We start from the raw sequence: 19,725 nt of genomic DNA, 5'->3' as shown, positions 1-19,725 counted from the left end.
ATTTCACTTCAGTCCTTGATTTTCAAATAAATCTGATTTCTACCCTAAAAAAATTTGTTTTCTCACACGGGTATCTTAAGTAGTTAAGTTACCACTGAAATTCCGTCCGCAACCATGGCGTCTTGTCTAAAACGAAGAACAAGTAACCTTCTATCACAAAAGCCTCGAATCCTTTCATCCTTTTTCGCCGTAAGTTGATTGTAATTTTACCAATATTTACTATATATGGCTACTCTTAATTCTTTTCGGAAATTCGCTTGGGTTGTGATTAAATGTCTGTAATTTCTAGGGTTTTTTTGTTCGTCAGAATTTCAAGATTTAGCAATCTTTTCTATTTTAGGTTTTCGTATTGCAGCCATGATTTGGTTCTCTAATATGTTATTCCTAAACCCTGTAAACTTGCAGATGTATGTACTTCGAATTAGGGTTTTAGAAATTAGACTAGAACGATTGATCCGGATACGAAAGCAAACCAGCAATGCCTAGAGTTTCCATTCTTGTTATAAGAAACAGATTATCCTTACGACCTTACCTCCGTCAATGGTGTGCATTTGCCTGTTTGAACTTGATATCTAATTCACTCATTTGATTAGCAGTTTACTGCATTCCCACAGTGCTCCTATTTTTATGATTACTTGAAGCTTTTTGTTGGTTGATTTATGTTCTTTCATTTATGTCATGTAGATGTTCTCTGTCATCTGCAGGAGAGATGGTTTGGTATGTTGGCTTACCAAGACCATTTAGCACATAAGACTAATACTTCCATTATCCAGAACCTTGCTCTAATAAAATATGGGTTAACAGCTTCTTTTTCAACTTTCTCTGATTCAACCAATGAACTGGTGGAAGAAGCAGAAGCATCCACCAACATTCCCGATGAAAAAGATGTTACACTCCAAGATCAGGTCTCAATTTTAACTTCTTTAATCAATTTTTATTTTTATTTAAAAAAAATGATGAAAATCCTTAACCTCTCTTCTATTTCCCTTTTTTCCTCCAAGAGTATCAGTTGCCTTCAAAAACCTGTCAAGATTTATTCATACAATGGGGATGCAACAACCACGAAACATCACAAATCTTTGAACGAATGCCATCTCTCCACAAAGCAAAACTCGATAAACTTCAATCCAAATTACAAATCCTTCATGACCTCGGATTCACCTCCTCTGACTTAGTCAAAATCATAAGCTGTAGGCCCCGTTTTCTCAAATCAAGACTCAACAACTGCCTCGATGAACGTGTCAACTACCTCGAAAACATATTCGGATCAAAACAAACCCTCCAAAAAGCCATTCTTAGAAACCCTTCCATTCTTACATACGATTTAAAAAAAATGATCAAACCCACAGTCGAGTTATACAAATCAATGGGTATAACCGGAGACGATTTAGCACTAATGCTACTATCACGCCCCACCATAATCCCACGCACCTCACTAACACCTGAAAAATTGGATTTCATTAAAAGAACGGGTGCTTCTCGAGATTCCAAAATGTACAAATACGTTGTTACCCTTATGGCGATTTCACGAATTGAAACAATTCGTGAAAAAATAGCGAATTTGGAGAAGTTTGGGTTTGTTGAGGATGAGGTTTTTCGTCTTTTGGGCACCTCGCCACTTGTGTTGACATTATCGGTTGACAAAGTTCAAAGGAATATGACTTTTGTGGTGGCAAGTATGAAATTACCAGCGAGGGTAGTGCTGAGTCATCCTTTTTTGCTTTATAATAATCTTGAAACGGTTATGAAACCTCGTATGATTGTTGCTGGGAAGATTGAGGATTTGGGATTGGTTCCGAGGATTGAAGGGTTTAAGGTTTTTACGGCTTTGAGGATGACAGAGAAGAGGTTTTTGAAGGCGTTTATTGATTGTCACCCTTTGGAGATTTCAAAGGTGTTGATGGAATGTTATTTGGATGCAAAACATGTGAAAAGATTAGCCGAAGAGTCCAAGAAGATTTTGCATAAAGGGTTTCCTTTTTGAGGTTATATGTTTTTTAATTTCATGTGTTTGTCAAATTACTTGTGTAACTTAAGATTAGCAAATGAGAATGATTTTAAAGATTACATTTTTCAATGTAAAGTTACATTGTGGAGATGATTAAAGATTCTATAGGCTCCATTTCTTGATGTTGCATTGCCAAGTTTTGTGGAGTTATGGTGTTATTGACTTTATGTCAACCCATAGAGTTATGGCTCATGTGGGTTAAATCCTAACCTATGCTAAAAGCTATTTGTTTTTTCTAAAAAACAATTTCCGACCACTTATTGTTGCGCCGCGCAACACACGCACATCATTTGACTATTCGCAATTGTTTGTTTTTCAGAAGACTTCTGACTTAAAAACTGTTGTGCATGTACTGCATGGCGCAACACTTGACCCCCCACTTTAAACATCTTCACACCTTACTTTAACTTATTGCAGTAGTTTGCAGAGGTTGAAAAACAAACAAACTTTTTATTACATGTTGTAGCCGTTTGGTCTCCCTCTTCTGTTATAGAGGGTTGCAGAGGTAGTCCGTAGACCAGCAGACTTCAGACATTTTTGCTTCGAAAAAACAAACGGCAAGTTAAGACCATAAGGTAGTTAAGGTTCATGATTGAGTCCAATAATTCCTAAATATTATTTACCAAAAGAAAGGACCAACTTGAGACCATGCTTGTTATGTGAAACGGAAAATAACAAATAACAAAATTGTAGTGGTTTGACATTCAATGGATTGGACTGATGTCAACGAGACAAAAATTATAATTTTTTTCACAAAAATATGTGGTAAGAAAGATGAATGACAGAATCGTCTTCAATATCATGTTTTTACAAAAGACATTAATGCCCTTACTCTCGTCAATAATGAAGATAACTTATGTAACAAATGGAACCCTAAGATATAGAAACAATAGAAGAATCTCAACACGAAGCAATATAGATATGTATGTTTTCTTTTAGATCAATTTTGACAAAATTCTACCTATCAAAGACAAGTTATTACATCCTCTAACCCTGATACAGACACATGACAAGTTTAAACAATACAACCTTAAAGAAATCTTTAATGTCAAGTAAAAATCTGTTCTTTTTCTTCATGAACAATTAAAATTAAAAATAATAATAAGAAAAAAAACTTCTGTTGATAAAAAAAAAACCACCACCTTCAGCACCCCATCACAGCACAATTGTAGACAAAGTTACTACTCTGTTTCCTCCCAAGCATAGTCCACCGTGGCGGCCCGTCTCGTGGGACCCATGAATTCACTTCTATAAACCCGGTCCCACTACTCCTGGGCCCACCAATCACAACAACCCGGTCACCACAACCCCTAAACGCGATCCCCCACCCGTTCATCGAGTCTGCCCGTTCGGGCAGCCGCCCGACTGTCTCCCATTCTTTTCTTTTTTTATCATACTTCCTCACTTCCATATCTACACAGTCAGCAGCATACAGCTCATTATCCACCACCGCCACTAGTGGCGGCGCCTCCGTGGTGGTTGCTGACGTGGCAGCCCGCACCGGCGACATATTCGGAATCTCCGTCCAAACCCGCGTGACCAAGTCAAACTCTTCACCACAAGTCAACGGCCTCATGTCAACACCTCCTACCCCACCAATCACATAAAACTTATTATCCATAAATACCCCTGAACACATTTTTCTTGGTTTCAACATGTTGGGAAGAGTCACCCATTCGCCTGACTCACTGTTGTAAAGCTCAGCCGAGTTCACAACCTTTCCAACCGGGTCCGACCCGCCCGCGACAATCGCGATCTGCCCGAGACTTGCTGACCCGAATAAACATCTGGGCGCGTTCATTAGCTGCCCGAATGACCATGAATTTGTTAATAAGCTGTACTTGTAGATGACATGATCAAGAACTTCTTTTCCTAACACGAGTAACTCGGTGCCAACTGCTAGTGATTCTTTATCGGAGAATTGAAAGCATGTGTTTGATGACATTGTGGGAAGATGCATCCAATGTTGGTTAATTGGGTCGAAAGCTTCCCATTGGACCAGGTGGCAAGAAAAGTAAACCCAATGTTCGATGATGTTGTTTTTTCTTCTTAATCGGTATAGTTCACCGGTTCTGATGAGGTCACGGAAGGTCCGGTTTAACGATGCTAAAGCACCGTAATCGGACCGAGAGCATCGGAGGAGACAACTGATTGAGTTGTCTCGTCCGATTGCATGGATTAGAGAACTGGAATCGAAATCGGAATCGGAATGGGAATCGGGATTGGGATGATTGTTGGATTGGTCGATGGCGAGGTCGTGAAATCCTAATCCGAGTTCAAGATTTTCGTATTTGGAGATTTTTCGGGCGTGAACGGGTTCTTCATCTTCGAGTTGTTCTAATGGTCGTTTTTCTTGATGGGATTCGATGTTGTTGATTGTGAAATTACTCATAAAACCCCAGGTGGTGTTGCTCTTGGTGTTGAAGGTTCTTGAAACAAAAAAGGATCGATCCTCCAACATGCCTTCTTGAATCAAACCCAAAAGAGATGGAAAACTTTTGGGTATCCCTGAATGAACCCTATTATCAAGATTCTTGAATTCTTCTTCTTCTTTGATCACCACCAAGCAAGAAACTTTTTCAACTGAAATCGCATATAGGAATATGATTATTATATTACCAAGTTATGAATCATATACAGATTCTTATTCGCAAAAATTGATGTATTGGGAAATAATAGAATCAAGTAGGTGAAGAAACACAAACACGAAGCAGTAATCGAACTGCTGTTAATCTACAAATGGCAATAACGAATAACGCAAAGCATGATAAAAATCGAAACTTTGTAAGACAAGATGCAATAATAATTTGATATTGGAAATACTCAGATCTCTCAATCTCGATATCAAATAGAATTTAACAAAGTCAATCAACCCAATCGAATGATAGTTTCAAAACCCTAAATCAATCTACTGAAAATTGAAAGCTGAGGCACTTTTTCCCCAATCAAAAAGTTAATTAGATCTGTTTGATTGGAGATTACACTAATTAAATAAAAGGGTATTTAACTTACCGAGTGGATAAGAAGAATTTACACAGAACTGCCTCCTTTGTATCGAATTATGCCGAAAATTACCAATAAAAAATCTTCTTTCTCTACATGAATTTGTTAGTTCATCAATGCTTTCTATCTTTCTCCAGCTTTCTGCATACAGGTGTCTGTGATGTGAGCTTCAGTTATTGGCGTTTCACAAAAACGAAAAAAAAAAAAAACTTGCTTTTGGTATATTTATATATCTCTCTCTCTCTCTCTAGAAATCTGGAAAGCAAATGCTTTTTAGAGTTAATTTTTGTTGGGGTAAGAGAAATTAGGGAATAACAACAGGTTTTGTTATTGCTGTTTTTATTGCTTCATCTCTAATACAAATTCAAGACCTCTTTGTGAAATTTATCTCTAATATGAACAGATGTATACATAAATACATACATATATACATAGATAGACATATACATATCTATAGTATATATAGAGAGAGAGAGACAGAGAGATGAGAGAGAGATAAGAGAGAGAGAGAGAGAGAGAGAGAGAGGAAGCGGGGGAGGTCGGATGGAGGAGAAAGAGGAGGACGGCGGTCGACGGTGGCGTATGGGACCCACAACCAGCTGGGTTTTTTTTTCTAACTTTGCGTCGAGTCGCCGCCGTGTTCGACTGTTTTTAAGGGGTTGAGGAGATTACCGGTAACCGGCAATAGCCAGTCTTGACACGTGTTTTGGTAATCTTTATATTGTTTTTGTCTTTTTGACAAATCGGTCACCCCCTTTTCATTATGAGTATTTTTCAATTTCTAGTTCTCACGATATACGAGTTTTGGGGGTTTTATTCGTGTACGTCTCTACTCCACAAAGTAAATCATTTCTCGAATATTTAGGTTATGTTTGGAACCTTTAAATTAATTCGAACTTTTCTTAAGTTGTGCAAAAATTGTTTATAATTTGGTTTTTAAAAGGTTATTTAAACTAGTGTTTTATCGACATTATGAAATTTTATCAAATTTCTCCAATTATAAAAACCTCATTGCTCATGTCACCAAAGCTTATCTTTTTCTACTTGACAAATTTACTATTATAATTAGTTTGTGTAATGGTTTACCATATTATATAGACACATGTAGAATTATTATTTTGGATAGTTAAAAATTATAATGCTATATCACCTTATTAATAAAATGATGTAAATATTTTAATATTTTTAGCACTTAGCTTTTCTAGTATGAAAAATAATGCCAAATTCTATATAAACCATTGTAGTTTGGTTTTTTTAGTTTAACCACCATTTTTTCCTGATTTAATTGTTTTTTTTTTTCATAGAGAACACTATGAGTTTTTTAGTAATGAATTGCAAAAAGCATAGGAAAACTTTTTTTTTTTTTTTTGTTAAAATGGCATCTACAAAGAATTCAAAAGTTAATGTTAAATCATAAATAAATTTCTTTTGGATGGTTAAATCGAATAAATACCAAAACTAATATGGTTTTTATGGAATTTAAATTTTTATGTAGAACATATAGAAACTAGATATTCTCAACATCAACGATTCTTATATAAATTTAGGACAAATAACTAGAAGGTTTTAATGTACTTACAAAATTAAACCTCACTACAAAATATATACACTACTATCAGAACAATACCTCACTAGTCTAGTTGCTGAGTTGTGTAGTATCTATCCCAGTCTCATCCAAAGACGAGGCTGCACTAGTTTCATTCATCTGGTAATTAACACTCAATTCATCAAGATTAATATACTCATTAGTATATGATGGATTTTGAGCATATCTACATTCTTATGTAATCATACAACCCTAATTGTTTTGGATCTAAGTTTTTCACTAGTTATACATGCAAATAGAAATTCCAAAACAATAACCCTAATACTAGCATACAATTTCGAAATCCATATGAAAACTAGGTTAGAAGATTACCTTGCTTTCTATGTAGTATAACAAGAATTCCACTGTAAATCTTGACTCTTAAAAGCTTAGTGCCTCAAGTGTTGCACCTCTAATGGAGTCACAAATACCACTAGCAAAGGATGAAAGGATAGAGGAGGTAACTCTTCAAAAATTCGGTCAGCGTTCTCCAAAAAAGCATGGGGCCTAAAATCATATGATAGGGGTTCCTTATATAGCTGAGGCTGCTAGGGTTTTCAGGTGGAAACCCTAATTTCCTTACTTAGGCCTTAAGCAGTCCATGAACCTCCTACTCTGGAAGCCTTGGACGGAATTCTATAGTGCCTTATATAGATTTCGTCCACCCCATACATAAGAAGTCCATCAGCCCAACTTTGCAACTATCAATGATTTGCAAAACCAGTCCCCGTTCTTTTAATCAGTTCCTTTAATCCCAAAATTAATTCCAAATTAATTTCTGATTAAATAATATGATTTCTAATTAATATATTATTCTTATAATATATTAATAAATCATTTATTAACCTCTTTCTCCAAAAGTCATCCTATCAAGTTGCTATGGTGAAGGAAACCTAAAAGGACCATGCTGCTATCAAATCAAGCTCATACCAATTATAGTTATGGGCTTAGAAACCTAATCCAATAGTCTCCCACTTGGATAAGTCTAATAACTATAATTGCAAGTATGACTTCAGAATCTGATTAACAATCGTAGTTCTCAAAAGCCGATGTCGAACTCTGACCTAGTCAATGACGTGTCCTTTAAATAAGGTATCATATAATCCTCCGTTCTGCAAGATATCACGTGGATAAAGACATGGAACATAATCATTCTCATTGCCCAACAGTTTGTTTCCTAATTTCTGATTTGTTTGACAATGAACTTAATTGAACACATCAATTCAGTCCTGACCGGGCCCATCACATAAGTCAACACAAAATCATCGAGGGGCCCAATATATCTTTTTTACCCCTCAGGATAAAAGGAACAGATAAACTTTGACTATGCTTGTACTATTTACTCATCAAATCCTACATAATAATACGTTTTATAACATCAAGTTACTAGTACATTTACGCATTATCAACGAACAACCAACTTGTAAACAACAACTCATATATCTCGGTTTAAAGATTATACGATATTATCGTCTCACAATTACTCGTGATAAATTCCATGAAGTAATTCAAATGAGCATGGGTTTAATCCAATAATCAAATCCTATTTCAGGAGTACTCATGAACGTTGCATCAAACATTTGCTATGTCTAAGCACTTAGACAATCTACAAGCCAATTCATGACAGTCTTAATTCACTACTTACTTCCAAAGTATGATTGAATGTGGATAATTTGAACAATCCAATTATTCAGGAAGTAAACCATGAAAAAGAGAAATAATAGTAAACAATTGACACAAGATAGTAAACAATACTCATAAATAAATCTCCATTACTTAATAATCAAATGTCAATTACATTTATCTATGACAAGTTTCTAAAATATCTATCTAATTACTAAAATAATATCGTCCTTCAGACCAATGCTCCTCGCATGCTGACCATGCTTAATCCTATTCAGAACCTTTGTGAGGGGATCTACAGGATTCTCTTCTGACGATACCTCTTGACGAAGATGAGTCCTTCTTCTACCCGATGTCTAATGAAGTGGTATTTTTTGTCGATATGTATGGATCTGCCATGATCCCTTGGTTCCTTGGTTAAGGCAACTGCTCCTTCATTATTGTAGAAAATCTCCATGGGCTCCTTTATGGCTGGTACAACTCCAAGGTCTTCAATGAAGTTCTTTAACCATATGGCTTCCTTTGACGCTTCGCTCCTAACTATATACTTTGATTCGCACGTTGAATCAGCTATGGTCTTATGCTTGGCTGCTTGGAACTTTTCCAAGTAACTGCTCCTCCATTAAAGGTAAACACCCAGCCTGACTGAGAACATAAGTTGTCTCGGTTAGTCTGAAAGATGGCGTCACTATACCCTGTCACTCTCAAGTCATCACTGCCACCAAGTACAAGGACACAATCCTTAGTCCTTCGCAGATACTTAAGAATGTTCTTAACTGGTAACCAATGAGCTTTACCTGGGTTCCCTTGATATCGACTGACCATGGTCATAGAAAAAGTCACATCAGGGTGAGTACATGTCATAGCATACATGATCGATCCAACGGCAGAAGCAAATGGAACCCGACTCATTTCTGCTATCTCGACATCAATACTAGGACTCTGAGTCTTACTCAACTTGGTATTTCTATGGATAGGTAACTCCCCTTTCTTGGAATTCTCCATGCTAAAACGCTTTAACACTTTATCCAAGTAAGTACTTTGACTAAGTCCAATTAGTTTTCTACTCCTATTTCTCAAAATCCTTATCCCTAGAATATAAGCAGCTTCCCCTAGATCCTTCATAGCGAAACACTTCCCAAGCTAGGACTTAACCTCCTATAAAGTTCAAACGTCGTTTCCTTTGAGTAGTATGTGGAATTATTTCACAATTGACACAACCTAGGACACCGCAGTTTAATGGTGTGGCTGAGAGACGCAATCGAACCTTGTCGGACATGGTTCGTGCCATGATGAGTCGAGCTTCGTTACCTATCTCATTTTGGGGGTATGCCTTAGAGACCGCCACCCATATCCTTAATCTAGTCCCAAATAAGAAGGTTGCCAAAACACCTCACGAAATGTGGACAGGGAAGGTTTCCTCGTTAGCGTATATCAAAGTTTGGGGTTGCAAGGATTTCGTAAGACGAGAGACTCACGACAAGCTCGAAACTCATAGCGAGCGTTGTATTTTCATTGGCTATCTATAAAAGTCCTTTGTATATCTCTTCTACAGACTGAGTGACAATGTTGTCTTCATTTCGAGGAGAGAAGTCTTTCGAGGGAGAGAGCTCATATGCCAAGAGGACAGTGGGAGACAAATTGATCTTGAAGAGCTTCAAGAGTTAAGCGATGAAGGAACCTCTAACACTAGCAATCAACCAGAGGATGAGATTCCTATTGAACCAGTTGACGAGTCCGTACCTCTGAGACATTCCCGTAGAGTTAGCGTTCCACTTGTGTTATATGGTTTTCATATAACAACTAAAGGTGATATGTTTATCAGTGATAGCACATTGATAAATTTGGATGAACCTAACAACTACAAGGAAGCCATGGCGGGCCAGGAGTCTGCAAAGTGGAAAGAGACAATGGACAGCGAGATTCAGTCCATGTATGACAATGAAGTTTGCAACTTGGTTGAAAATATACCAGGTCGTAAGACGGTCGAGTGCAAGTGGATATTCAAGAAGAAGAATGACATGGATGAGAAAGTACACACATATAAGATGTGATTGGTTGCGAAGGGCTTTACTCAAACTCCTGAAGTTGACTATAACGAGACTTTCTCACTAGTAGTGAAGAGTAAATCTATAAGGGTTATGCTAGCCATAGCTATGTTTCATGATTACAAAAAATGGCAGATAGATGTCAAAACCGCTTTCCTTAATGGAATCTTTGTTCCGATGAGAAAGCCAAAGATTTTGGTTTTGGAGAAGTGAGGATGAGTCCTGTGTATATGTCAAGGCTAGTGGGACTATATTTATCTTTCTGGTGTTGTATGTGGATAACATACCTCTCATAGGAAACGACATTCCAACCTTGTAGGAGGTTAAGTCCTGGCTTGGGAAGTGTTTTCCTATGAAGGACCTCGGAGAAGTTGCTTATATTCTGGGGATAAGGATATTGAGATATAGGAGTAAAAGACAAATATGACTTAGTCAAAGTACCTACTTGGACAAGGTGTTGAAATGTTTCAATATGGAGAATTCCAAGAAAGGAGAATTGCCTATCCAGTGTAATACAAAACTGAGTAAGACTCGGAGTCCGAGTACCGATGCCGAAATAGCAGAAATGAGTCGAGTACCATATGCATCTGCCGTTGGATCGATCATGTATGCTATGACATGTACTCGTCCTGATGTGGCTTTTTCTTTGAGCATGGTTAGTCGATATCAAGGGAATCCTGGTAGAACTCACTGGATAGCAGTAAAGAACGTTCTTAAGTACCTGCGGAGGACTAAGGACTAGGTCCTTACCCTCGGTGGGAGTGAGGACTTGAGAGTGATAGGGTAGAGTAACGCCAATTTTCAGACCGAAAAATATAATTTCCACTCTCAATCGGGCTGAGTGTTTAGTCTGTTTACCCTAAATGGAGGAGCAGTAACATGGAAAAGTTCCAAACAGGAGACTGTAGCTGATTCCACGTGCGAATCAGAGTACATAGTAGCAAGCGAAGCGTCAAAGGAGGCAATATGGCTAAAGAACTTCATCAGAGACCTTAGAGTTGTACCACCTGTAAAGGAGCCTATGGAGATTTTCTATGACAACGAGGGTGCGGTCGCCTTAACCAAGAAACCAAGGGATCATGGCAGATCCAGGCACATCGACAGAAAATATCACTTCATAATACATCGAGTACAAGAGAGACTCCTCGTAGAGAAGAGGGTATCGTCGGAGGATAACCCAACATATCCCCTTACGAAGGGACTGAGTAGGGTTAAGCATTTGCAGCATGCTAAGAGCATTGGCCTAAGTGAAGATATTAGTTTATTGATTAGATAGGCAGTTAGAAACTTGTAATAAATAAATGTAATTGATATTTGATGATTAAATAATAAGGGTTTTATTTATAAGTAAAGCTTACTGTCTTCTGTCAATTATTTATTTTATGTTTCACTTTTTCATGTTTTGACTTCCAGAATATTATGATTATTCGAACTATCCACATTCAATCATACTTTGGAAGTAAACTATGAGGTTAGACTGTCATGCATTGGCTTGTAGATTGTCTAAGGTGTTTAGACATATCAAAAGTTTGCTACAACGTTCAAGAGTGCTCTTGAAATAAGATTTGAGTATTGGATTAAACCCACGCTCATATGAATCACTTCATGGAATTTATCACAAGTGATTATGAGACGATAATATCGTATAGTCTTCAAACCAAGATATATGAGTTGTTGATTACGAGTTGGTTGTGCATTGATAGTATGAAAACACATTGGTAACTTGATGTTATAAAACATGTTGTTGTGTATAATTTAGCAAATAATTCGTACAAGCATATTAGTCAAAGTTTATCTGTTCCTTTTATCCTAAGAGGATTATAAGCGATATCATGGGCCCCTCGATGATTTTGTTTTGACTTATGTGCCGGTCCCGATAAGGATTCGATTGATGTGTTCAATTAAGTTCTATGTCAAACAAATCAGAAATCGGGAAACAAACTGTTGGACAATGAGTATGAATTCATTCCATGTCTTTATCTACACGATATCTTGAAGAATAGAGGATTATATAATCCCTTATCTAAAGGACGCGTTATTGAATAGGTCAGAGTTCGACAGCAGCTTTTGAGAGCTACGATTGCTAATCGGATTTTAAAGTTACATTGGCAATTATAGTTATTAGACTTATCCAAGTGGGAGACTGTTGGATTAGGTGTATAATCCCATAACTATAATTGGTATGTACTTGACCCGATAGTAACATGGTCCTTTTGGGTTGCCTTCACCGGAGCAATTTGATAGGATGAATATTTGAGAAAGAGGTTATTTGTGAATTATTAATATAATATGAATAATATATTATTATTTAATTGGTATTGATCAAGAATTAATTTGGAATTAATTTAGTGATCAAAAGAGACTGATTAAATTTCTAGAGACTGATTAGGCAAATCAGTAATACTTATAGTTTAGGCTAATGATCCATGTTGACTAGGGATGGACTAAATCTATTTGAGAGTCCATGAATAGTTAGTCCAAAGGGCCTATCATATGGATTATTGGAATACTTAAAGGATTAAGTAACTTAGGGTTTTATGTAATAAACCCTAAGGATTCCACGCTATAAACTGAACCCCTAGCCTTCCCAAAATCGGCCAATCTTTTCCAAGGTGAAACCCTAGCCGATTTTGGTGCTTCCTAACCTCTCTCTCATAAACCTCCTCTTGCTTTTGGTGTTTGTGACTCATTTGAGGTATCACATTTGAGGCACTAAGCTCTTGAAAGGCCAAGTTCTACAAGCTACAACAAAGAGGTATTCATCTAACTTATTTTATGTTGTAAATCTCAAAATTGTATGCTAGTTAGGGTTCATGCTTTGGATAATATGAAAATTGCATGTATAACTTGAGAAAACTTAGATCCAAAGAATTTGGGTTGTATGTGTACCATATGATGGTTATAGTGCTCAAAACCCATCAAAGTATGTTGCACGTACGAGATGAGTACGCCCTGCGTACTCAACAAAGTGGGCCTCAGATTATTGGATCTCTGGATTGGGCCATGTTTCGGCCTTGGATAATTATTTTGGTATTTGGGCCTTTTGGAGAAAAGGTTTGGACCTTAGTCTTGGACCAAACTAGGTAAGGGGTAAAATGGTCTTTTTACCCAAACTTTGGACTGATGGTTATGGATCGGAATCTAATTATTAATTGGATGATATTTGGTATTGATAGCTTGGGGATTTGTCAGACCAGCAGCCAAAGATTTATTCATGTGATTCAACAGTTCGAGATGAGTTTCCTCACTGGGTTTAACGAGTCGAAGGCACCAATATCGGCCCATGATTATGTTATGTTAGGGTGCTAGATGCCTACGTGACTCTTGCATGTGTTATGTACTTGTATGCTTATCCGGTGGTGCCCGATGATCATTTTGTATGCTATGTATCTATGTGATTATTGCATGTGTATGTGTTTATATGATATATGTTTATATGTATGCTGGGCGTGACCCGATCTGTATACTGAGCGAGACCCGATGTCGGGCGGGGCTCGATGACGGGCAAGGCCCATTATGTGTTTATTATGTATGGTATGTGGTATTTTGGGGAACTCACTAAGCTTTGTGCTTAAGTTTTTCCGTTTATGTTTCAGGTACTTCCAATTCCAAAGAGAAGATCTCAGGATGATTGCAGGGCACACACCACCTCGTTCCGCATTTTCTTGATTTACTGTGATGTGATACGCTAATTGATATATTTGTTTTATTTGGATTTTTATGATGATGTTCTTTGGATATTGGTTTTACGACTTTAAAAATGAAATTTTTGGGTCTTATTTTTGAGACGTTACACTTCTAAACACTCTTATCTACATCATAATCCAACTTTACGTTGATCAATTTAACCAATCTACACAAACTAACAATTTCACCAAAAGTGGAGAAAACATACCTTCATGTGGAGAGGATGAAAATCTTAACAATCCACAATCTCTAACTTCTCTTGGCATGGATTTTACTCCAAAATCGCCACCTTTGATCTCCAAGTTGATCTCCCCATGAAATGGATCATAATGAGCTCTAACAGGTCTAAAACCTGTCTTTAATCCTTGAAACCGCATCGTGGTGGGGTTTCCACCGTGTCTTGGTGACCATTTGACTTCGGTTAATGGCATCTAACTTACGCCACTGCATCATGGTTATCTGCTTACCGCGTCGCGATACGTGGAGATCAACAAAGTGCATTGTTGATTTAATTCCAACTTTGAGGACAACTTTTCCTCCAATTTCCGACGCCCATAACTTCGTTGTTCTATATCTTTTTATCTTTATATCCACACAAAGGTGGGAGCGTACTCTACAAATCCGTTTAGCCATTTCTCACTAACTTAATATGGGTATTAATCTATTAAGTCACAAAGCCCATGTAACGCCCGTAGATCCAGGCTAGTCAAATTAGAGGCAATAAGTGTCGAAAATGACTTTTCGACAAAAGATTATTTAGAATAAATAATCTTGACCAAGTTGTAGTATATGTTACAAGGTTTCCGTACATATAAAGACCGCCAAAATCTGAGTTATAACGAAGAAGTTATGACCCGTCGAAGTTTCGCAACGGAACCGACACGATACCGGGAAGCGTAAATAATGAATTTACGATGGAGCAAGATTTATCCTTAGCGATCTAAACGAAAGTCGTAGAATACGTTAAACCGAGAGCGTCCATAAAAAGAACGCCCAAATCTGACTTCGTATGAGGAAGTTATGATTTTTCGAAGTTTCGGATTAGTAGTGTATAGCCCGAAACTCGAATATTAGATCGAGCAGTTTTTAGCCGACACGACCTAAACGAGAATCGAAGATCTCATTAAGAATAGCACAACGAGAAAAAGATGGGCGAAAACGGACGTCAGATGATGAAGTTATGAATTTTTAACGGACTAATCCTGTCCCGGCCTGTTAATAATATAAATTTTAAAATAAATTCAAAATTAGCCGACGAAGTATAAACGAAAGTTTTAGAGTACGTTCCCACCTTCGTGTGGATATAAGTAACGTAAAAAACGGAGCCCGTATGCGAAAGTTACGAATTTTTAAAGTTGAAGCATGAATTTGCGAAGCCTGATGCAATAATGAGGACGTGGCATGATCTGGACCGTCGCTTGCTGATCACGCCTCACTTTGGATGGGTGACACCTGTCCTCGCATATGCCCCGCGTAATCCGAAGACGCCCAGCGTCCGAGTACGCCTCGCGTGCGAAGTCCATACGCTCCGCGTTCTAGCCTTCCTCGGTCCACAAGCAACCACGTCGCACCAAGCCTGTTCGGACGTGTGTTGTACGATGCGAGCCTTACGCCCAGCGTAGTCCGAGGCCTCGTAGGGTATAAAAAGGGGGGGAGGGTCTCCGACTTTTTCACACCATTTTCCTTCTCTCTCTAGATTTCTTTCTCTCTCTAAGGGTTTTAACCCTCCCCTAAGCCTAGGTGATCCCCTAGCACCCTAAGGAAGCCCCGAGGCTCCCGGAGTCCCGAGAAAAAGGGTCTTTCGGTTTCGGAAACGCTGCTCCAAGTAAAGCCCGGTTTTCGATAAAACCCGCTGTAAGTGAGCTACGCCTACACTACTTTTAATATAGCTTCTAATTAATTATAGTAACATTATTAGGTCCTAAAAATAATTATTTGGGCTATTATTATGAGTTATATCGAGTGTTATTTAACGCTTATATAATAATAATAATAGTCAGACTATTAATTTGTCGCGGTTATCGTTAAACTAAACCCTAGTGGTATTGGTACTAGGTTTTATCGAAGGAAAATTGTTTTGAGAGTATCAAAGCGCTGTCCGAGTGCTGAGTCACCACCTTTCAGGTGAGTGCATAGTCCCTTTGATCTTACACATAGATATGAAGTATTTTAATATAAATTACGTGCTATGTGTGCATATTGTCTGAATACTTGCTGTGTATGCTGGGTGAAAGATTTTTATATATGTTTTAAATGATTTAAACCATATGTATTTTATATCTACAAAATGTGTTGGGTAAAACATGGGTAGATGAAATAGTTGTTTTGTGATAACACGATGGAAGACATCAATGTTGACAGTGATCCAGTCATCTAGTGGAGTATAGATGATAACCATGGACGATACTAGCCAGTCCAGTGGAACGATAACAAGCTCGTAACCTGTAGGTGTTTTTGAACTGAGTGTGTTCACTAGGTATCTTTGAACTGAGTGTGTTCACTAGGTATTTTGAACTAAGTGTGTTCACTAGTTACTTTTGAACTAAGTGTTTACCAGATGGTTTGGACTACGTGCTCACCAGTTATAATCTATAAGCCTTGGTAATGATGGACTTCGTGCCGATTCCTTAGGATGATCCTTAGGAATAAATAAACGAGGGATAGCTGATTCTTAGGGTAGATCCTTCAGACTAAAGAAGATAATGGCGATGGGTAATTGGGTTGATTGTTTGATTGTTTAAACATAATAATTATATTATTGTGGGTTGAAAACCCTATTTATTCACCAGGTTTCCCAACCTGACCCACTCAGTTTATTTACATCACATGTGTTGATATGAAGTCACATTAAACTGAGAGATTAAAGAGATGTAGATCACTAGTGTAAATAAATGTAAGTTCCATTTATGCTTATGTTTCTGTATTGACGATGACATCCCGAACGTTTTAAAATAAATAAATACGTTTCTTCGAAAATGTTTTGAAAACGTATTTATTGTGTTTTTCTGGGAACAAATTCCGCAACATTTTTATGAAAAGTACACTGATTTTTACAAAGCATAAACAAAACAGGTCTTTTCTGGCCGTGAAAAATGGGGATGCCACAGCCCATACAAGCATAAAAATACCCATTTTACCATTTTGGTCAAAATGCATCTTCTCATGCATTCTTTCTTTTGAACTTACTCATTTTATCTCTTATAAGTGACTTAAACTCATCTTGACCATTTTCATGAAGTCACAACTTCATAATCTCACAAATTCTCATTAATGACCAATTTTCCCTTTTGGTCAACATGGATTGGTGAGTACCATTTTTAGTAAAATTATCCCAAAACATGGAAGTACACTTCAATATGGTTGTTATACAAAAAACTATTTTTGAGTGTCTACAAGCACCACATGCTAAGGATTTTCTTTTGGCTATCCATATAGATGGTATTGGGAAACATATGTCACCACAGAGTATTGTACATCCTTCAATATTATATCATGATTCTGCTATTTTCGGTTGATGGGAGATGCCCAATTTGTCGCAAGGCATGCTTAAACTCTTTTGGGGAACATGCAGATCATTGTATAGAACTCCCGAGTTTCAAGTACCGACATAATATGATTAGAGATGTTCTTTTGATGTATTTAGGCGTGTCAGGATTTTCGCCAAGAAAGCGGCCAATGTGAACTTCTTGATTTGACTGTTAGAAGGAAGATCGACACTTAAACTGATTGATGTTTTGTGTTTTGGATGAGTTAGAGGGAAATACAAATATGTAATCTAACATGAGTTTCTCCTATCATGGGCTCAAGGGATGAGAGTTTCACGGCAAGACAAACCGCTTTAAAAGTTGCATCACAAAACATGAAAAACCATGCATGAAAAATTAACATGTTTATATCATTCACATTTGATAAGTTTGGTTTCTTTGTGCTTGTTAATGTGGAACTCTTTAATAGAGTCTAACAAGTCATGCATAATAATATTATGATACTTAGAACTATTGATATAGTTTTAAAAAAAATTGTTTTATTATTTGGAAAAAAAATTAATGACTAAGTTTATTGTTGCGTGCCTTCCAAATCAATATAAATTTTTAGTAAAATTATCCCAAAACATGGAAGTACACTTCAATATGGTTGTTATACAAAAAACTATTTTTGAGTGTCTACAAGCACCACATGCTAAGGATTTTCTTTTGGCTATCCATATAGATGGTATTGGGAAACATATGTCACCACAGAGTATTGTACATCCTTCAATATTATATCATGATTCTGCTATTTTCGGTTGATAGGAGATGCCCAATTTGTCGCAAGGCATGCTTAAACTCTTTTGGGGAACATGCAGATCATTGTATAGAACTCCCGAGTTTCAAGTACCGACATAATATGATTAGAGATGTTCTTTTGATGTATTTAGGCGTGTCAGGATTTTCGCCAAGAAAGCGGCCAATGTGAACTTCTTGATTTGACTGTTAGAAGGAAGATCGACACTTAAACTGATTGATGTTTTGTGTTTTGGATGAGTTAGAGGGAAATACAAATATGTAATCTAACATGAGTTTCTCCTATCATGGGCTCAAGGGATGAGAGTTTCACGGCAAGACAAACCGCTTTAAAAGTTGCATCACAAAACATGAAAAACCATGCATGAAAAATTAACATGTTTATATCATTTACATTTGATAAGTTTGGTTTCTTTGTGCTTGTTAATGTGGAACTCTTTAATAGAGTCTAACAAGTCATGCATAATAATATTATGATACTTAGAACTATTGATATAGTTTTAAAAAAAATTGTTTTATTATTTGGAAAAAAAATTAACGACTAAGTTTATTGTTGCGTGCCTTCCAAATCAATATAAATTTTTATGACAATTCCAACTCAATATAAAATTTTTACGATAAATAAATAAAAAGATCGCAAGGATTTGATTAGTATACTACTCAATAGCGTCAAAGCAGTTTGCCTCAGTTGACCACCGACTTTGCACGTAATCATTCCAACTTTGGGTAATGCTGATGTTTTTATTGTTTTGATCAAATGCTCCATCGAATCCGAGATCTCCAGGCGTGTGTGAAATGTGTGAGAAGTCCCCTACGGGATACCAAACTCCAATTTTATTACTTCTCAAAGTGACCTCAATATCTTTTCAAGGAACTTCACTTCCACTTTCCACTCTAAATTTAATTTACCAATAAAAGAACTTTGTAAAAGATGACAATGTTTTTCGATTGTTCTACTGAAATTCTCCAAGTCAACCGTCAAGGCTTCTTTTTTCACTTCCCTATGAACACATATCAACCAACAATTAGAGGAGTGATAAAAAACCGAAACCGAATAACTGAACCAAACCGAACCAAATGATGTTTGGTTTATTTGGTTTTTGGTTTGGTTAACCGAATAAAAATATTTTATTTGGTTTGGTTTTGGTTAAATTTTTATTATTTTGATTGAACCGAATAAGTTATTTAATATATATATATATATATATATATATATATATATATATATATATATATATATATATATATATATATATATATATATATATATATATATATAAATTGATGGATCACTTACTAATTTTTTTTAATAACTCATTGTTTAATTATTAACCATTATAAATTTATAATTTATATATATATTGTATTAAAAAACAACTAATTAGCACAATGTTAATTAACTTTCGGTCATTTATTTCCTCACTAAAACTATATTAACTCGCATTTACAACTTGTATAACTACATTGTCACTTCAAAAGAGCATATCA

General features: G+C 36.7%; 2 protein-coding genes and 1 long non-coding RNA gene across 4 annotated transcripts; 2 read left to right on the top strand and 1 right to left on the bottom strand.

Annotated features, from left to right (window-relative positions):
- Positions 1 to 32: 32 nt before the first annotated feature.
- Positions 33 to 2,130, top strand: LOC111879933 (transcription termination factor MTERF9, chloroplastic). 2 transcript variants are annotated; one of them, XM_023876361.3, is made up of 3 exons: positions 33 to 189; positions 705 to 905; positions 1,010 to 2,130. In XM_023876361.3, exons 1-3 carry the CDS (start codon positions 115 to 117, stop codon positions 1,982 to 1,984), a joined length of 1,251 nt encoding a protein of 416 aa, XP_023732129.1. In that variant the 5' UTR covers positions 33 to 114; the 3' UTR covers positions 1,985 to 2,130. The 2 variants fall into 2 exon arrangements, with proteins under 2 accessions (XP_023732129.1, XP_023732137.1); XM_023876369.3 differs by having other exon boundaries at positions 41 to 189; positions 685 to 905.
- Positions 2,131 to 2,914: 784 nt separating this feature from the next.
- LOC111879921 (F-box/kelch-repeat protein SKIP11-like) lies at positions 2,915 to 5,632 on the bottom strand. Its single transcript, XM_023876353.3, has 2 exons — positions 5,021 to 5,632; positions 2,915 to 4,591 (listed from the first exon to the last, which is right to left on the bottom strand). Exon 2 carries the CDS (start codon positions 4,467 to 4,469, stop codon positions 3,153 to 3,155), a length of 1,317 nt encoding a protein of 438 aa, XP_023732121.3. The 5' UTR covers positions 4,470 to 4,591; positions 5,021 to 5,632; the 3' UTR covers positions 2,915 to 3,152.
- LOC122197262 (uncharacterized) lies at positions 5,586 to 14,070 on the top strand. The gene is made up of 2 exons (XR_006190054.2): positions 5,586 to 5,720; positions 13,864 to 14,070. It is a non-coding gene; the product is annotated as an uncharacterized LOC122197262 (long non-coding RNA).
- The last annotated feature ends 5,655 nt before the right edge of the window (positions 14,071 to 19,725 follow it).

This window comes from Lactuca sativa, chromosome 4 (assembly GCF_002870075.4).
Source record: "Lactuca sativa cultivar Salinas chromosome 4, Lsat_Salinas_v11, whole genome shotgun sequence".
Taxonomy (NCBI): domain Eukaryota; kingdom Viridiplantae; phylum Streptophyta; class Magnoliopsida; order Asterales; family Asteraceae; genus Lactuca; species Lactuca sativa.
Note: the sequence above shows the minus strand (reverse complement) of the source record. Positions and strands in the feature narration are given on the sequence as shown.